The 18,820-nt window shown below is 38.7% G+C and overlaps 1 protein-coding gene across 2 annotated transcripts in view; it reads right to left on the bottom strand.

Annotated features, from left to right (window-relative positions):
* The window catches only part of ILRUN (inflammation and lipid regulator with UBA-like and NBR1-like domains), a 95,225-nt gene that overhangs the window by 47,981 nt on the left and 28,424 nt on the right, over positions 1-18,820 (bottom strand). Inside the window, exons 2-3 of one of the 2 annotated variants that reach the window (XM_027057950.2) lie at positions 9,415-9,569; positions 3,603-3,800 (exon numbers count right to left, since the gene is read on the bottom strand). In XM_027057950.2, the coding sequence (XP_026913751.1) occupies positions 3,603-3,800; positions 9,415-9,569 (353 nt within the window). The remainder of the gene's footprint in view (positions 1-3,602; positions 3,801-9,414; positions 9,570-18,820) is intronic. The other variant, XM_027057951.2, reaches the window with a different exon arrangement.

Genomic DNA, 18,820 nt, shown 5'->3' with positions numbered 1-18,820 from the left:
TTTTTTTTTTAATGTGCATAGTTGTGGTTTTATGTATATTATATTCACATTCTGCCAGTAATTTACCATCTCTGCTATCAGAATGTGTTATAATCAACAGTAATCTGGATTCAATGAAATGTGGTAGTTTGTACAATGGAATTAAATTCTTTACTAGAGAAGATGAATTGTTTGCAAACTACTCCACAAAGCAGTGGAGGTCATCAGAGCAGGCAAACACAGGTTAAGGAGGCTCCCAATTTAACAAAAGCAGTTTCATTTTTTTTTTTTAATGTCTATTTATTTTTGAAAGAGACAGAGCACATGAGAGTGGGGCAGGGGCAGAGAGAGAGGGAGACAGAGGAACCGAAGTGTGCTCCGCGCTGACAGCAGCAAACCCAACATTAGGGCTTGAACTCAGGAACTGTGAGATCGTGACCTGAGCCAAAGTCAGACACTTAACCGACTGAGCCACCCAGGTGCCTTAAAACCAGTTTCACTTTTATGTTTCCCCTTTTTTTGAGAGGGCATTCATATATGCTTATTTGTAAAGGAAAGCATTCTACTGATTTAAAAAAATGCTTTGAAAATCATGGAACCAGATAAATTATTGAGATCTCTTGAAGATATTAGATTTCACAAAGTCCTAAGAAACAACTCCGATTATATGACCAAGAAAAGCTTTAAATTCTTTACTGCCTCCAAAGCTAGTATATTAATACTCTACCAACTTCTAGAATTTGAGAGGAATGTTACAAGTATAAATTTTAATGTCCCACATAATTATTTTTATCTTAACAATAAAACACACACAAACACACACACACACACACACACAGACACACACACACACACACACACACACACACACACAGAATTCTCGAACACCAGAGAACAGTAAGAAGCAATATCTCTGGATCAAAGGGATTTTTTTTTTTTAAGTCACGTATGCAGTCACACCCCTCCCTTAAAAACACTGACATTCATTTAAAAAAATCTCCACTCCACTCCGCCTGCATTGGGCTCAGCTTTTCGAAGTTACAAAGATAAATTAAGACATATATCACCTTAAGTTTTAAAGGTGATATGAGACATTCATCAAATTAACTGGGTAGAAAGAGGTAAAGTGCCAAAGAGAGGCAAGGGAGCGAGACGTAAAGAGAAAATGCAATGGGAGCTCAGCAGTGGGAGAAATCAGTCAACCCTTGAAAAACACAAATTTGAACTGTGTGGGCCCACTTATATGTGGATTTCTTTATAGATATAGATATAGATATAGATATAGATATAGATATAGATATAGATATAGATATACACACACACACATACATATTTTTATTACTGTAAATGCATTTTCTCTCCTAATTTTCTGAATGACATCTTTTCTTTAGCTTACTTTACTGTAAGAATACAGTATATAACACATATAACTACAAAATATGTGTTAATCGACTTAATGTTTTAATGTTATCAGTAAGGCTTCTGGGCAACAAAGTTATTAGTAAAGTTCTGGGAAAGCCAAAGATTACACATGGATTTTCGACTGTGTGGGGGTGTCAGCACACCTAACCCCCACATTGTTCAAGGGTCAACTGTATTTCCAATTGTGCAGGTACAAAGGTTTTTAGAAGTGGCCTGAAAAGAGAGTCCAGAAGGAAAGGGACAAATAGTTTCTGCATTCTAATACATGATTGCATATTCATTTGTTATTCAACAAATAATTCACGGTCTAGTAGGAGAAAAGGGTAAGTAAACAAACACCTAAGGGCACCTGGGTGGCTCAGTCTGTTAAACCACTGGATTTCGGCTCAGGTCATGATCTTGCAGTTCATAAGCTCGAGACCCACATCAGGCTCTGCACTGTCAGAATTCTCTGCCTGGAATTCTCTCTCTATTCCTCTATCTCTGCCCCTCCCCTGCTTGTGCTCTCTCTCTCTCTCTCTCCCCCAAAATAAAAAAATAAACTTAAAAAAAAAGAAACACCTAAAATACAATATGTTAATAAGTATAACCAAGCCTGTGCATAATATTAATGACAAAAGGAGGGATGGATTTCCATGGAGCAGTGAGGAGAGTGAGCAAGGCAGGAAGGGGGAAGAAGCAATGGTGACTTCATCAGGGCCCCAAGGATGAGCAGAAGTTTAATGGAAAGAAGAAAAAAGGGATTTCTGGCCATAGGAATATGAGCAAGAGCAGGGAGAAGTGAAAGCATGTGGCGTCTTTGGGGGCTGGCTGTGGGGGAGTGAAGAGGAGACCGAAGATGAAAGTGAAAACGAGGCCAGATCGTGAGGAGCTTTAAGCCCCATGCCAAGGGAGTTGGCTCCATTACAGTAGGCACGAAGGTTCTAGGCAAAGAATGATGTCACATAAGCACTATGAGACACCCTTTCTAACATTAAAATTTCTTGAGGCTATAAAAATATATAAAGTTTCCACTGGCTGCAAAAACACATAGAAGAACACTGATTCCAGGACCCCCTGAACTCACTCCAAAGATCCAACTGGCCTTGAGTCCACTTAGGAACTCCCTGAGGGCAGTAACTATTTACCATTTATTTTTCTTTGGATTACCAGGACACGGGACATAGTGGAACCAACAGGAACTGATTTGTAATGAAGGACAGTAAGACAGAACAAAAGATGACCCCAACGATCCTGCCTCATCACCTCAGTGGGGTGCTGAGGAGAAGAATGTAAGTTTTGCCTGGGAATATTAAGATTCGGAAACCTACAGGATGTCCAAGTGTTCTGTCCATAAGCAGTTCAAACACAGGTTTGGAGCTCCAAAAAGAGTCTGCAGCCACAGATATGAATCTGAACATCGCCATGTAAGCTGTACTGCTGACAGCTGAACCCGTGTGGATGGATGAGGTAACTGAGCAGGAACAGGACCCAGCTCAGAATCTAGGAATCTCAGGGCAAAGATGAGACTAGACAGAGACAGAAAGATCATTCAGGGGAGGAGAAGCAAGACTGATATCATGTGAGTCTAGGAAGGTCCACAATTCAAAAAACATTTGGAGTACGGTGCCCAACGAGAGGGTCAGTTAGTGCGAAGACTACGTGCCTATTGGATTTGTAAACTGGGTAGTCTGATTTTCATTTCACTGGAGCGGGTAAAGAACAGACTAGGCTGAAGAACAGATGAAAAAGGGAAGAGACAGTGTAGCTCACTCTGCTCAAAAAGTATGGCAATAACGAGAAGGAGTGAGAGGTGTCGACAGGGCCTCAGATTGGGAGAAGAGTGCACATTTTGTGCATTATCTCTTTTCACATGAGTTCTATCTAGAGACTCTGAGAGCAAGGACTGCCTTCAGTATTCTTACAGCATCTACTAGATTATATAAGAAAAAGAGCAGCACTACTAAATCACTGTTTAGAATGCAAGATATATATATATCTCATGCACTTTGCTAAATTTTAACTAACTTCCTAGTGTAAAAGGGAGAGCACTAGACTGAATCAATTAGTCATTAAATTCAAGTCATTTACCTGCATGGGGTGTCTGTTTAAAAGAGGCCATGCCTTGTTATGTAATTTGACAGGCTCTGTGAGCAACACTGGGAATGCTGGAAGGTATTACCTTAATTCCTTCACCCTGGGCTGCACAAGGACATACTCACCTCCATAGTAGAGTCCTGTAGCAGTGCACATCCGCCACTGTCCCTGATACATTCCTGCTCTGCTGGGGCTGCACATCTGGACGCTGACATCTGCAATCTCTTGGGGCTCTAGCGATCTCACCATCACCATGTTCACATGTCCAAATTGGTCTCCCCCGACATATTTAAGACAAACCCCTGGAGGCCAGGCCTCTGCCCCTGAGTTCAAGCAAAAGAAAAAAATGTTAGGCAATTAGTGGTCCTATGCCGGGTGCAGTTCATTACACAACTGTAGAAGAGGCCTCTTTCTCGGTCTTTCACACATACGTGAACCTAGCCACATATCCTTGAGCTAGATAATGTCACAAGACTGATCAGAAGGATTATCAGAGTTAACAACCTCTGACCAACAGTCTATCCCTAAGATAAAGGACATATGACCAAAGCAAGGCAGTTCCTCAAGAAGATGTGTTTCAGGGGACCCCAGGGAAGGCCATATGTCACACTGAATCCATAGAACCTAAGAATGATGTCCACGAAGAGTCATGGAAATGAAGCACAGGCCCACATCTTCGGAGGCCTGCTTTCTTTACTAAGAGGTAACACATGCCCATTTTCACTTGAACTTTTTAAGCTGACATTCAAAGTAAAAATACATACATCTGATTGTCCCTACTTTTTCTATCAAGGCAAGAGGATGAAACACATGAGGAATAATTCCTGTATTATTTTCATTTGAAAACATTTCCCCTGATGTATGACTTTTCTTCTGGCGTCCGTAACTATGAAAAGACCAAGGTTCAAGAGACTCTGCAAAGACAAGACAGAGGAGTCAAGTGAAAGTTTCTTTTTCAGAATCTAATAGTAGTGGGGAAAATAGGAACAGGTAACTCCCCTCGTTAATAACACAATGAACTGTGGTCTCAGGGGGGATGACAGCAGCCAGACATACTTGTATAAAGGATAGGAATGGCAATACAGAGAAAAGGCATTAGCTGGAATATCTTTCCTCCTTTGGAAGTGACAAAGATCCTATTTGCATACCTCTTCCTGTGTACCTGTTTTCATGAAAACGAATTCAAAATGAGAAATCCATATACTGTGTTCTGACAAGTCATAGGGCCACACAGTGACTAGAGGTTATCTTTCCTGTGAAGTTTCTCCAATATACTCCTTTTTTTTGCTGTAGACAGAAACCTCTATATATCTTTTGGGGGGATATATACATTCATTATAAAAATACACCCCTGTGAAAAGATAGATATGGCCAGACTCTCAGGACAAAGCACGCTTGAAATTTCTCTTCTAAGAGTATTCTAGCATGCCTTAGTACCTAGTTCTCAAAGTGCCAGACTGGTTTTGATATACCTGATGACTCACGATCGAAAGAGGAACCAGAGAAAAAAGCAACTACAGCTCCACTGCTGAGACCTCAGCCCCATCATGAATAGCACACTCCGTGGCTCCTGAGTCTTAAGGGGTAGCAGATGAAGCAACGGGAGCTATGTTTTGTCACACACTCCTAAAAAACACACCTGCCGGCAAAGTGCCCTCCCAAGTTAACACCACAAAGGGCAGGTGCTGCCGGTGGAAAGGCTGTAGATGATACCCTGGCAATACATGCAAATTCTGTTTTTCATTTCTGGGGCCTATGGCCTTGGCAAAAGCATATTTGTCTTAGGTCGAGAATAGAAGCAGCTGGCATGAAGCACCTTGGAAAATGTCAGTCTTTCTAAAGACCAAGATCAAGAGGAAAATTACACTACTGTTTTAGGGTCAAATTCACAATTTTTCTTTCAAACACACACCCATATACACACACACACCTGAAACAAGACAACATCTATTTGTATGAAAACCCGAGAATGTATCTGTTTTTGAATGTCTAAGAAAATAAGGAAAACAAGCCTGTCTACATGTGGGACATACTGGGCTGTCCTGAGCAGACAACCACAAACAACCCAGTCAGTCAGATCTGTCAGCTACACGAAATAGGGAGTGCTGCCATACTCCAGAGGAACTGAGTTCGCTGGAGTAACAGTAATGGTAAACAGTAAATGATCAACAAACTATACAGTTACAGTCCTCATCTTTTTTAGTACACCAAATACTCTAGTAATGTGTTACCTAGAGGCATGTAGAAGAAAAAACTGGATGAGTTATCCACCATCAACTCCAAAGTGTTAATCTGCTATAAGTGAAGAACCAATCATTTCCCTTCTGAGAGTTACCAATAGAGAGTTCACAACCACGACATACAGTTTTACAGCCTGTTAGGATAGGTAAACTCTAAAGAGATCAAAGATACCGGTTCTTAATACAGAGGAAAGAGAAATACTGGTGACCTGTATCGACTACCAGCATACCTAAAATCTGGATTTGAGAAATATAATACAACACGGTTTCAAATTAAGTCTCAGTTACAAAATGGCTTAATGGGGGACAGATACATCTAGAAGAAAAGAAAGACTAATTTGTGTTTTATAACTTCCCAAGTTAAGTACCATAAGCACGTATAGGATCAAGGCTGTGATTCTCCAGTTATTGTGGAGTATAATTTTATTCAAACAAATAAAAAGTATATACGAAACAAAAAATTTCTGCAATATGGCAATTTTGAGATGATAGAGAACATGGCAAAAATGAGATAAAAGTCTTATCAGTTCCAGAAAGCCTGGGCTTACTAGGTATAAATAATTATAGAAATAGTTTGGAGACAGTAAGGAACATCCAAAGAGCAATGAGGAAGTAAAAAAACCTCAGTGAAGCTCCTCTATTCTTTTTAACCCCCATAAGCTTGGAGATTACATTTCAAATTAAGCTACATGCAAACAGGGGCTTTCATTGATCTTGTCACTATTTGCTGAATGGATGAAGCAGAATTACCTTCTCTATAGTCATACTGAAGAGAAAGGTAGAAATTAAATATTTTAAGGAGCCAAAAGAAAAATGGATAAAACAGTTGTTCTTTCTCAAGGACTTTTCTTAACCCTTGTTTTATGTTCACAAAAAATAAAGTTGACTCTGAAGCCACTTTCTCACATCACAATCTCAACTACTTCACCAAAGTCCACGAACACCAGAGTTTACCATAACATGCTCAGCTTAACATTCACTACAGTTGGACAATAAAGCATGGCTGTAACAACTGGGAAGCTGTAAGTGTTGGTAAGGAAAATTATCTACTTTCACCATGGAGGGCAGTTTCAAATTTTTACTTTCCATTTTAATGGTAAGATTTCCTGATTGAGTTTCCCAAGCTTCTAGTACTTATATAGTGCCAAAGGTTTGGATCCTGGGATTCTGCGTCTGTCATTAAATGTCTCGCTTCTGTTTTTCTATGGTCTGAAACCAAGGATTTAAACAGTATTAAAAGTTGAATTTTAAACAATGTGTGACATCCATCTTCTTTGGGGAAACTGTTGGGACAGCTATATGCAGGTCCTATCAATCTCACCTGTTGTATATTTGAATGCTTGGCATGCCTAAAACATAACCGCAGAAAGATGCCATGAAAATTATTTGTGAAACTATTTCAGTGAGCACTTATCTCTTAGAGAAGGTTATGAATGAGAGGAAAAGAGTCAGAGGAGAAATAGCTAAGGCCTGCCCTTCTTCTGTGTTACTCTATTTCCAGAAAGAACTCAGGCCAGATTAGAATGATGCTAAAGAACCAGTACACGTGCATGTTTTCCCTCTTACTCTTTAAGAACATACCAATTCCTTAGTTATGGGACGCCAGTTTCTCCTTAATCAAATGGAAAGTATTTAGTGTACAGATACAATACTATTTTACAACTGGATGAACAATTTCCAGAAGGATACAAAAATCTACATGTTTAAAGTAACCTGAAGGGTAAAATCTCCAGCCAACTGCTGTCCAACTTTTCAAGAGGTGTTCAAGCAAAAAATGTCCTTTCACAGGAAGAAAGACTGCAGACCCAGAGGCTACTTTAAACTGGAGATACTACACAAAAGTAGGCAGAAAAATGCAGCCAGGCCCACCAGTACAGATTCTCTCCAAGTCAAGATGAAAGGCAGGCTCTTTGGGGCTCTGATTTGACATTCTAGCCATTTTAGATCAATCTCTCCCAATCTCCCATTAACTCAAGGAACTGTCTAGTGAGTGAGTGGATGTATCAAGAGCCTTTCTGAAATACAAAATGGTTTCTGCAACCAAACAGTATTTTAAATATTTCAACAGTACTCTAAGAACTTTCAATATTTAAAAATGCAATGAAGAACTCACGGAAAGCCTGACCGTTTTCAGTGTTTTCAGTACAAATAAAAGAGGTCTTAGATTAAATCTTTTCATGAAATAAAACCTATTCATGTATAGGTTTCAAAAGGAGTTTTGACCAGCAACACAACAGGTTTTAGTAATTCAGAGCAGAAATATGATGAACAGAAGCTGAACTAAAGAGGCTGTTATAATATTTTTAAAAGCCCACAACATTAAGAAAAGTGAGAAAGAAATCAGACCCTCTCAAAAGGGAAAGAAATTAGACAAAAATAAACGACCTTTAAAAAAAAAAAGAATTTCAAAAAAAAAAGAAAACATGGCTATTTTTCCATATTACCATGAGCCTCTCAAACTAACGATGCCCCACACCATTGTAACCAAAAGGGAGAAGCAGCTACTAAAAATTTTATAAAGCCACGAATGTCCCCTATCATCTACAACACTGGGGTCAATCCAGACTATATGCATTTCCTCAGTGGCATACTGAACCTCCATCCAAGGGAGAGTTACTTCTAAATAAGCCAGAAAAACTAAGAATAACAATTTGGTACATTATATATAAAAGGCTAGTGTAGTCAGTTTTTTCCCATCATAAAAAAATTACAGTCTAAAGAACTGAAAAGTAAACAGTCAATAAAAGGTCACTTTTACAGGTTTGAGTCCCAAGAGTTGAATCAGCTCACATCACACCTTGCTAGATAGGGTTCCCCCACATCCACAGATTTTTAGCTAAATATGCCTTTTGCCTAGTTTTCCATCGCTCAGAATTTCCCTGTTCCGTCCTTAGCAACAAGAAAGTTAAAGCATCCTCATCCAGTCAGCAGCATTGTTACTGGACGAAACTAGCAATACTAAACCCATTCAAATTTAAAAAGTCATTATAATAATAAGTAAAAGATAATTAACCGTTACCAGATACCATTTTCAAAGAACTACTGTTAACTTATTTTTAATTTTCCTTAAAGTCAGCAGTACATCAAAACAATGCTTTAAAAGAAAACTTCTCAATCTTTTCATCTTTCCCATTCTGAACAAATCCCCATATTTCTTACCCTATTTTTCAAAGTGGTATTAATGTTGTAGAGAGATACCTCAAGGAAATTTCATAAAGAATCATCCTTATGGTTATAAAGAAATGAGCTTTCAAAAGAGCAGATGCTCACAGCTCTTTCTAACTACCTTGTTCTATTCAAGGATGTACCTCCTCTAGTCTGCTGGAAAGAACTGGAAGATTAATTAGAGCAGAATTAAAATGATGGAGTAGAACTGTACAGGTGAAGATAATACCATCACCACACACAGGCCTAGCTCCTGGTATCAAATGAATATTGAATTGTTTAGAGGCATCAACACTTAAATTGAAAGGAAAAAAAAAAAAGGATGAAAGATCTAAATTATTTTTCCTGACCTAAAGCAGGGGACGTTTCACTGATGTTTGGTCATCACACCAGCATAAAAAAGTACTGTATCATGTATATGAAAAAGCTCAGAATTACAAAAGCACATTCCTGAAGCTAAAACATTTCCCTAATTCTTTTAACTACAAAACAAAAAAACTGGGCAATGAAGAATTGCCTGTTATCCATTTACCAGAATTCTGGATCCGCCACGTTTTTATAAATTGAGTATCTGGAGGTATCGACTCCCCTTCTCCTATGGTGACATCTTCAACAAACGACATAGAGGGCACACTGATGTTTGGGCTCTCAAAGTCATAATAGGCGCCAATTGCTGCTTGTAGGTTCCTATAAACAAAAAGAAAAGACAAAAGACTTTAGTCCTGTCCAGAGTATATTATCCTGATTGTCAAACAAATGGAAAAAGCTTGCTTCTCAGGACTTGTTATCGAACCGAAGGCTCTTGGTATATAAATCTTCAGAGCCACCGATTCTGGCTGAGGAACAACAGGGAAAAACCCAGGACTAACAAACCTGTGCAACACTTTTCTCCCAGGGTGCCCACATAAAAAGTAAGAAACATTAGCATCATCAGCAACAATATGAAGAAATCTTTTACCCACAAGGATAGCAAGTACGGGTAAAGAAAAAGAGAGCTCCTCTATAACTGTGCCTGGAATTCAAAAAAGCTCGATTTTAAAAAACATTCCAAGTACTTAATTTTTTGAAAAGGCAATACATGCAGATGGTTCAGAAAGTTTTGTACAGTGAAAACTAGCCATCTTATCTCTTCTTTCCTATACACACATACCCATAATTGTTCATATCACTTTCTTAAATACCCTTCCAGAACTTCCTTATGCACATACAAGCAAATGATATTCTTTCTTCTTCCCCTTTTACACAATTAGTGATATATTATACATTGTTGTTTGCTTTATTCCCTTTATTCCCATGAAGACATTCCTCTATCAGTACATAGCGAATATTGTTTTTTATAGCTGTATCCAATGTACAGATACATCATTACTTACGTAACGAGTCCACTTATGAGTTTGTTTCCAATCTTTAATTCTTCCATAAATAAGCTTAAGCACATATCGTTTATATATATATGCAATATATATATAATATATAAAATATATGTGTGTGTGTGTGTATATATATATATATATATATATATATATATATGCAAATGCATCTGTAGGATAAATTCCTATAAGTGATACTGCTAGGTCAAAGAGCATGGATTTGTGGTTTTAATAGATGTATCTAAACTTCCCTCAATAAAGCTGTACACTTAATGAATGCTCCCACCAAGAATGTATGAGAGTGTATATTCCTTCATTTGTTCATCAACAGTGTTCCTCCAAAATTTTAGATCTGTGTCAATCTGACAGGTAAAAGGAAAGATCTCATTAAGGCCTTAAAATGGTTTTCTCTTGGGGTGCCTGGGTGGCTCAGTCAGTTAAGCACCTGACTCTTGATATCAGCTCAGGTCATGACCTGGTCATGGGATCCAGCCATGTGTCAGGCTCTGTGCTGAGTGTGGAGCCTGCTTGGGATTCTCTCTACCTCTTGCTCTGCCCCTCAACCGTTAGCGTGCGCGCGCGCTCTCTCTCTCAACATAAATATTTTAAAAATAAATAAAAAATTAAAACATTGATGTTTCCTATTTTAAGATGGTTTTATCTTATTACTAGAAAGGTTAAGTATCTCTTACATGTTTTTATAAGCTTTTGTAGTTTCTGTTTTGGAAGCACCATTTTGTAAATGTTGGTGTTCTTTTTAATTACTCATAAACCCCCTTATGTCAGAAGGAACTACCAAGCATACAAACCAGAGTCCCTAATTGAACAGAAACACATGATTGACAGCGTGTTCATCCATGACAGAAACCAAAGGCCACTAAGGGGTTTGAGCAAGCTGTATTCATTAGAAAGATCAAAGAAATTGTTAGTAATTACATTAACTGCTCCTCTTAAGGTCTTACTTAAACTAGTGACATCATCTCCAGTCCCCACAGTAGACAACAACACAAATTGCATTTTTCTAAACATAACCCAAACATAAGCCAATGGATCCAGTGGGTTGTTTTTAATTATACATAAACATAGCATGAAATAAGCTCTGACAGTATACAACTGTTCAACAGACATACTGTTAACAGCAAATACTTTTCTGCTGGGGGCCTGCCTGCTCCTCCAGGTGTTTGCAGCTACCAGAAAGGAGGGCTATATTTAGAGCAGCTGCCTCAGGTCAAGTCTCATGCATTGGTGGCCTGTCATATTAGTCAGTATTGACTGGAATTACACCACCACCAACTGCCTGCCTGTTGTGTGTGTACTAGATAAAATATACATGCACCAGAGCTGGGCCAGGGGCCAAACTGTTTGCTTGACTATTCAATAGGAAGGCTTGGACTGTTGTGGGTGTACTAGATAAAATATACACGCAGCAGAGCTGGGCCAGGGGCCAAACTGTTTGCTTGACTATTCAATAGGAAGGCTTGGACTTTAGTCTTCTCAGCAACTTCCTTCGCTAGCTGACTGTGATGCAAAATGAGTAATACATGACTGGTCAAACCTGGGGACGCCCAGCCTCTACCACCCACAAACAGGCCTTAGGAGTGTATCTGGAATCAGTCTTACACTTAGGAATCAGGGATAAAATGAGGAAAAGAAAAATAAGCCTAGTTTGCATTTTGTTCTTCTGAAAACTCTGTGTAAAAGCTATGTGTCCACCCTTTTATAAAGATGATTTTTCTGCCACAGAACTCCAGCAAGTAGCCTGCTGAATTGTTTTCTGTTCACTTGGCTGTAAAATATGCTCGGGAGGGAAGAAACTATTTGTGCACTCAGGACAATTGCCAATTCTCATCCCCAGCATGTGTCATATTTCACCACTTGGCTCTGCCTGATATCAGAAAAGACTTCAAGACCACTGCAGCAGAAACATGAATAAGTTCAACTACCTTAGGCAGATCTGTCCCCCTAACTCAAATCTTGTTTCACACAGACCAACTCATCCCACAGCTAAGTCAACAAAACCATTCCTTTGTACCTGTATTATATACATAATTCAGCCAGAGAAAGATTAAGAAACACTTTTAAATCCCAAAGTGAAAATGAAAGTACTAAACTGGACTCCTGGCAGGAAGCAGGAGTAGAGGATGACAAAGCAAATTAACTTCCCAAGTACAAGGCCAAGAGTGGACTTTAGCCCAGTGGCGCTCTAACCCATATGGCAGGTACACAGTTCAAAATGTGGGTACACAGTTTCTCCCACTTGGACCACTTAGATCACTGCCTGACTGGAACAAGCAACGGCAGAAATAGACCAAACAGCTCCAATTCAACGTGAGAACAAGTAGATATGACAGCATGTATTCCCGTTCAAATCAACATACTCAACTATTATTAGCCAACAAGAAATTCTACGTGAAATAGAGCTGGCTGAGGAAATGGGAAAAGGGAGAACACAGACTCTGTATTCAGCCTAGTCTGAAAGTTTAAGCTTCCAGGTTCCTTCACTGTTTGCACTCGAAGAAGTTTTAACCTGATTTCAGATTAAACCAAAAGCACCCTGAAGAACAAAGAAGGCAGTATACCAACAGGGAAAAGGGCACAGGCCAAGATGATGGTGATGGCTGTGAATAAACTTAATGCCACAGAACTGTACACTGAAAAATGGTTAAAATGGCAAAATTTTACATTGGCTTTGTTTGGAGGCAGCTCCTACACCTGGCTGTGGGTCTTTGAACAAGGGGCTATGCATCTGTGTCCATTTACTCATCTACAAAGCTGAGTTTTTTGTATCAAAAGGCTGACTTATATTTTATATTACCAAGTTGGCATTATAGGGCTGGCTGTGCAGACTGCATGAGACAATGTGTGTAAATGCCTTAGGGTTGGTGTTCAACCAACATTTAATTATGAGCATTTATTCATGTGCTAAGCACTCAACCTGAGACTAGGGATACAACAGCTAGCAAGAAAGGCGAGGCCCCTACCTTTACAAAGCCTATAGTCCAGCAGACTGCAGCAAACCAGGGACATTCAAAAAGGGTAACACCAACTGCCTCTCATACTGAGGCTATCAGCCCAAGGCAGCTTTTCCTACTTGAATAAAAAATGGGCTTCGTGCACAACAGCTTCAACTATTCTGATAATCAGGTTAACCTGATTCAGTGTAGAAGAATTTGGTGATGTTGATAAGTGTTCTCTCATGAAGTGCAGTTTTGTAACTCAGAAGCAATATTGCCAAACATTAATTTTATAGAGGAGGCCTTAATGCACTGACAGGTAAATAATTTGCCCCAGGCTAGACCGTCTATTATTAGGAGAATTTATTCAAAGGCATAAAACTTTTAACTTATCCAGAACTTTCCAATTACCTAGTAACACTCTGAACACTTTGTTTTCTTTTATACATATATGTGAAAAAATAATATTTTATTTATTTTAATTTATTTATTTAGAGCGAGCAAGTGAGCAGAAGGGGCAGGGAAAAGAGAGAATCCCAAGCAAGCTCCACACTATCAGCATGGAGGCTGATGTGGGCTTGAACTCACAAACTGTGAGATCATGACCTGAGCCGAAGTCAGACACCTAACCGACTGAGCCACCCAGGTGCCCCTGAACACCTGATTTTAAGAACATAATAATTACCATCACAAATTCTATAAACAAATTAGTTGTAACCTTCCCTTAAATTGAACTACTGAAAATGGTCAAGTATCTAATCTTGCAAAAATTCACAAACACAGAACATTTATTTTTATACAATGTATATACATACATAGGTCAGATTACTGATATTATGAAGAAAATTCATCTATGTGCTGCATATATAGTCAGGAACATCATCCAAAAATATGGAGGTAGAAAAGAGTTAAGAAATTCAGGAAATCAGAATTTAAGAGGGAGTCTCAAAAGTCTAAGTATTAGCTCAGATTCCCAGGAAAATAAAATTAGGTATCTTTTCTTTCCATTCTCTGAACAAAAAACTTAAAAAGATCCAAATTATTTAAGAGAAAAAGAAAACTACCCAAATTTTGGGCACAAATGGGAAATCAGAATAATGAACTAATCAAGTTAAGCACAAACAGTAGCATCTTTGGACTGTAAGCAATACTTATTCCAAACCACAAGAAGTTTCTCTCACCTTTGCAATGCCAATGACACTGCTACTAAGGCCACAAGCCCACGAGTGTGACTGCAATGATCTCTGAATGACTGAAAAATCTGACTAGAAAAGGGATCAATAAAATAGGTAAGGGTCTCACTAGGGCTTTCCAACGTCAACTCAGTGGGAATTAAACACGGAGACCAGAAGAGTCAATAAGTAAGTACTTGTGACTACTGTGAAGAAACTAAAAATTCATTAAACCAAAAAGATGACTGCAGGTAGGGAACAGGAGTGGGCTAAAGAAGACTCCTATTTTCAAACCTAAAAGTTAACTTGTGGATGACACTATTTAGTATGTGAACACAGTGAGAAAAAAAAAAAAACTTGTGAACATTTCATTAAGAGGAGCAAGTTCACACCAACATTTACCCACTTCTTAGAGCCTTAGCAAGTCCAAGATTGTTTCTTCTCTCCTCTTTTCCTGGCTATCTATTGATCCATCATTTTTATTACTTTTTAGAATTGATCCTTTTTGTTGTTGTTATTTATTTTTGAGAGAGACACAGAGCACGTGCAGGGGAGGGGCTGAGAGAAAGGGAGACACAGAACCCGAAGCAGGTTCCAGGCTTTGAGCTGTCAGCACACAGCCCGATGCGGAGCTTGAACTCACAAGCAGTGAGATCATGACCTGAGCCGAAGTTGGATGCCCAACTGAGCCACTCACACGCCCCTAGAATTGATCTTTCTACCTACCATCAGCAGTTATACCTTTTCCAAATAGAAAGTAAAAACCAAGCATTCTGCCATGAAAAGGCAAGGTGGTGGCACTGTTCTAGATTTAAAGAGATGTAACAACCAAAAGGAATACACGGTCCTTGGGGTCCTTGATTGGGTTCTGATTTATTAAAAACACAAAAAAAGGGTTATAAAAGACACATTTGGAGACAACTAGGGAAACTTAAACACAGATTAGGTATTTCTTATTAGTAAAAATTTTTGTAGATTATTTTTGTATCTCAGTATGTGGTTACTTGAAAGAATACCTATTTTTAGGAGTACCTGGGTGGCTCAGTCGGTTAAGCGTCCGACTTCGGCTCAGGTCATGCACAGTTCATGGGTTCAAGCTCTACACTGGGCTCTATGCTGACAGTTCAGAGCCTGGAGCTTGCCTTGGGTTCTGTGTCTCCCTCTCTCTCTGCTCCTCCCTCATTCATGCTCTGTCTCTATCAAAAATAAGTAAAAGTTAAAAAAAATTTTTTTAAATGCCTATTTTTAGGAGAAGCATGATGAAATATTTAAGGATGAAGGGTTGTGACGCCTACAACTTTCAAATGATTCAGAAGATGTTTATACAGAGAAAACAGATTATGACAAAAATGTTTACCACTGTTGGATCTACGTGGTAAGTATAAGGGTAAACACTACAATTCTTTAAATTTTTCTGTAGGTTTGAAAAGTTAATAAAAAGGCAAATGAAAAAAAAGAGAGAAGGAACCCTTTTTCCTGCCACTGGAAGATATCAAGAAAATTCAGTAAGTAGAATTCATCTTGGAAACATGAGGAGACCTACTGGGATGGGGATGAGGTTGATATGTTAAGGATGATCAATCAGAAAGAGGGAAATAATTGTTGTGTGCTTGATGATATAAACCACTAAATTAAATCTGGCAACCCCAGAGTCAACTTACATTGGGTAATTCTTGTCATCGGAGATAATAAAATTAGCTTATTGTTAGTTTAAAAAAAAAAAAGATTCTAAAGACACTGCAGATTCAACACTGGCATTACAGAAGTTTAGTTTCTAAGTGCCTTTAGATAATGTCATGATCAACTATTTTCTTTTTAAAAAAAAATTGAGGTGAGATTCAAATAACATACAATTAACTAAAGTATATACTTTAGTATTATTTAGTGTATTTACAATGTTGTGCAACCACTACCTCTAGTTTCAAAACTTTTTCATCACCTCATACCCAGTAAGAACACCCATTAAGTAATCATTACTGATTCCTCCTTCCCCCTATTCCCTGGCAACTACTAATCTCTCTGTCTCTATGAATCTGCCTATTCTGGATAACTTATATGGAAGGAATCATATAATATGTGACCCTGTGTGTCTGGCTTCTTTCCCTTAGTGTTATACTTTCAAGATTCATCCCAAATTGTAGTATGTTGATCAGTATTTCATTCCTTTCTATGGCTGAATAATATTCCATGAAATGTACACAACCACATTTTGTCTACCCATTCATCTGTTAATGGGCATTTGGGCTATTTCTACTTGTTGATTATTATGAGTAATGCTGCCGCAAACATTCACATACAACTGTCTGTGTGAGCATATGGGTTCATTTCTCTAGATATACACCTAAGAGTAAAACTGTTAAGTCATATGGTAATTCCATGCTTAACTTTTAAAAAAATTTTTTAATGTTCATTTATTTTTGAGAGAGAGAAAGAGAAAACATGAGCAGGGGGAAGGCAGAGAGAGAGGGAGATGCAGAATCTGAAGCAGGCTCCAAGCTCTGAGCTGCCAGCACAGAACCCGATGTGGGACTCGAACCCACCAACCATGAGATCACGACCTGACTGAAGTCGGCCGCTTAACCAACTGAGCCACCTAGGCACCCCTATGTTTAACTTTTGTGTGTGTGTATTTTTTTTGTTTTTTGTTTTTTGTTTTTGTGTTGAGAGGGGAGGGGGGAGAGGCAGAGGAGAGGGAGAGAGAATCCCAAACAGACTCCATGCTCAGTGCAGAGCCCGATGGGAGGATGGATCCCACAAACCTTGAGACTATGACCTGAACCAGGCACTAAACCAACTGAGCCACACAGGCACCCCATGCTTAACTTTTTGAAGAGTCACCAAACTGTTTTCCATAGCAGAACCATTTTACATTTCATTTGCACCAGCAATGTACAAGTGTTCCTATTTCTCCAAATCCTCGCCAACACTTTTTTTTTCCAATTATAGCCTCCTACTAAATGTGAAGTAATATCTGACTGTGGTTTTGATTTGCACTTCCTTAATGACCAATGACCATAAACATCTTTTTTATTTACTTGTTGGCCATTTGTATATCCTCTTCAGAGAAATCCTTTGTTCATTTTTTGACTGAGCCGTTTATCTTCCTATTGATGAGCTGTAAGAGTTCTTTATATATTCTGGACAGTAGACCCTTATCAGATAGATAACTTACAAATAAGCTGGTTTTTCTCTTTTTTAATAATGTCCTTAGATACACAAAAGCTTTAATTCTGACAAAGTCCAATTTATCTAGTTTTTCTTTTGCTGCTCATGCTTTTGATGTCAAATCTAAGAAACGATTGCCAAATCCAATGTCATGCTGATTTATCCCTATGTTTCTTGTAATAGTGCGATTGTTTTAGCTTTTATATTTAGGCCATTTATCTGTTTTATTTAATTTTTTTAATGTTTATTTATTTTTGAGACAGAGAAAGAGAGAGAGAGCATGAGAGAGGTTGGGGCAAAGAGAGAGGGAGACACAGAATCCGAAGCAGGCTCCAGGATCTGAGCTGTCTGCACAGAGCCCCACGCGAGGCATGAACTCATCAACCGCGAGATCATAACCTGAACCAAAATCGGACGCTCAACCGACTGAGCCACCCAGGTGCCCCATTTTATTTAATTTTTGTATAAGGAGTAAGGCAGGGGTCTAACTTCATTCTTTGCCTGTGGTTATCCAGCTGCCCCAGCATTGCATGTTGAAGAAGATCAACTATTTTCGAGGGAAAAAAACAAGCCAGACAAACTCTTGGGTGTGGGTAGGATCCTTCGCTATTTAAGACCCTAGCTCTTGGTGACTCTTGGTGACACTTTACATGTCAAGTCCAATCAATGGTGAAGCTCAGATTTGGGTTAAGTGGGAGAGCAAGTTGAGACACGCGTGGCACCTCACCATACCTCAAGTGTGGTATATCCGTATGCTCAAGATCACCCTAAATGATATCTCTTAATCCCACCAAACAGTTTCTAGGACTAAAGGAACCAACAGTATTTATCTTAGAATCTTTCAAAATATATTATAAGCACAAAGTTTTTCCTTCTTTGCCAATCAGTAAGTATACAACATTTACTCTTTTTTTTTTTTAAGTTTTAACTCATTCATGACTGTAGGTACTGTAAGCATAAAAATAAATAAGACAAAGTCTTTGCTACAAAGGAATGTAAAATCTATTAAGAAAGATTTGGGAACAGATAATCACAACTCAATGTGATAAATGTCAGAGAAGAAACAACCAAGGAATATGAAAGTATAGAGGAGGAAACACCTAACTCAAACTTAGTAACTGAGGGAAAACTTCATTAACCAGATAATATCAAAACTGATGGACTTGTTTACCACCTAGAGGAATGAAGGAGCAGTTAAATAGAGGGAGAGTGCATGCAAAGGCCCACAGATGAAGAAGAGCTGCCTCTTCTCTCTGGGATTGCTGTCCTTGTCCACA

Source organism: Acinonyx jubatus, chromosome B2 (genome assembly GCF_027475565.1).
Source record: "Acinonyx jubatus isolate Ajub_Pintada_27869175 chromosome B2, VMU_Ajub_asm_v1.0, whole genome shotgun sequence".
NCBI classification, from domain to species: domain Eukaryota; kingdom Metazoa; phylum Chordata; class Mammalia; order Carnivora; family Felidae; genus Acinonyx; species Acinonyx jubatus.
Note: the sequence above shows the minus strand (reverse complement) of the source record. Positions and strands in the feature narration are given on the sequence as shown.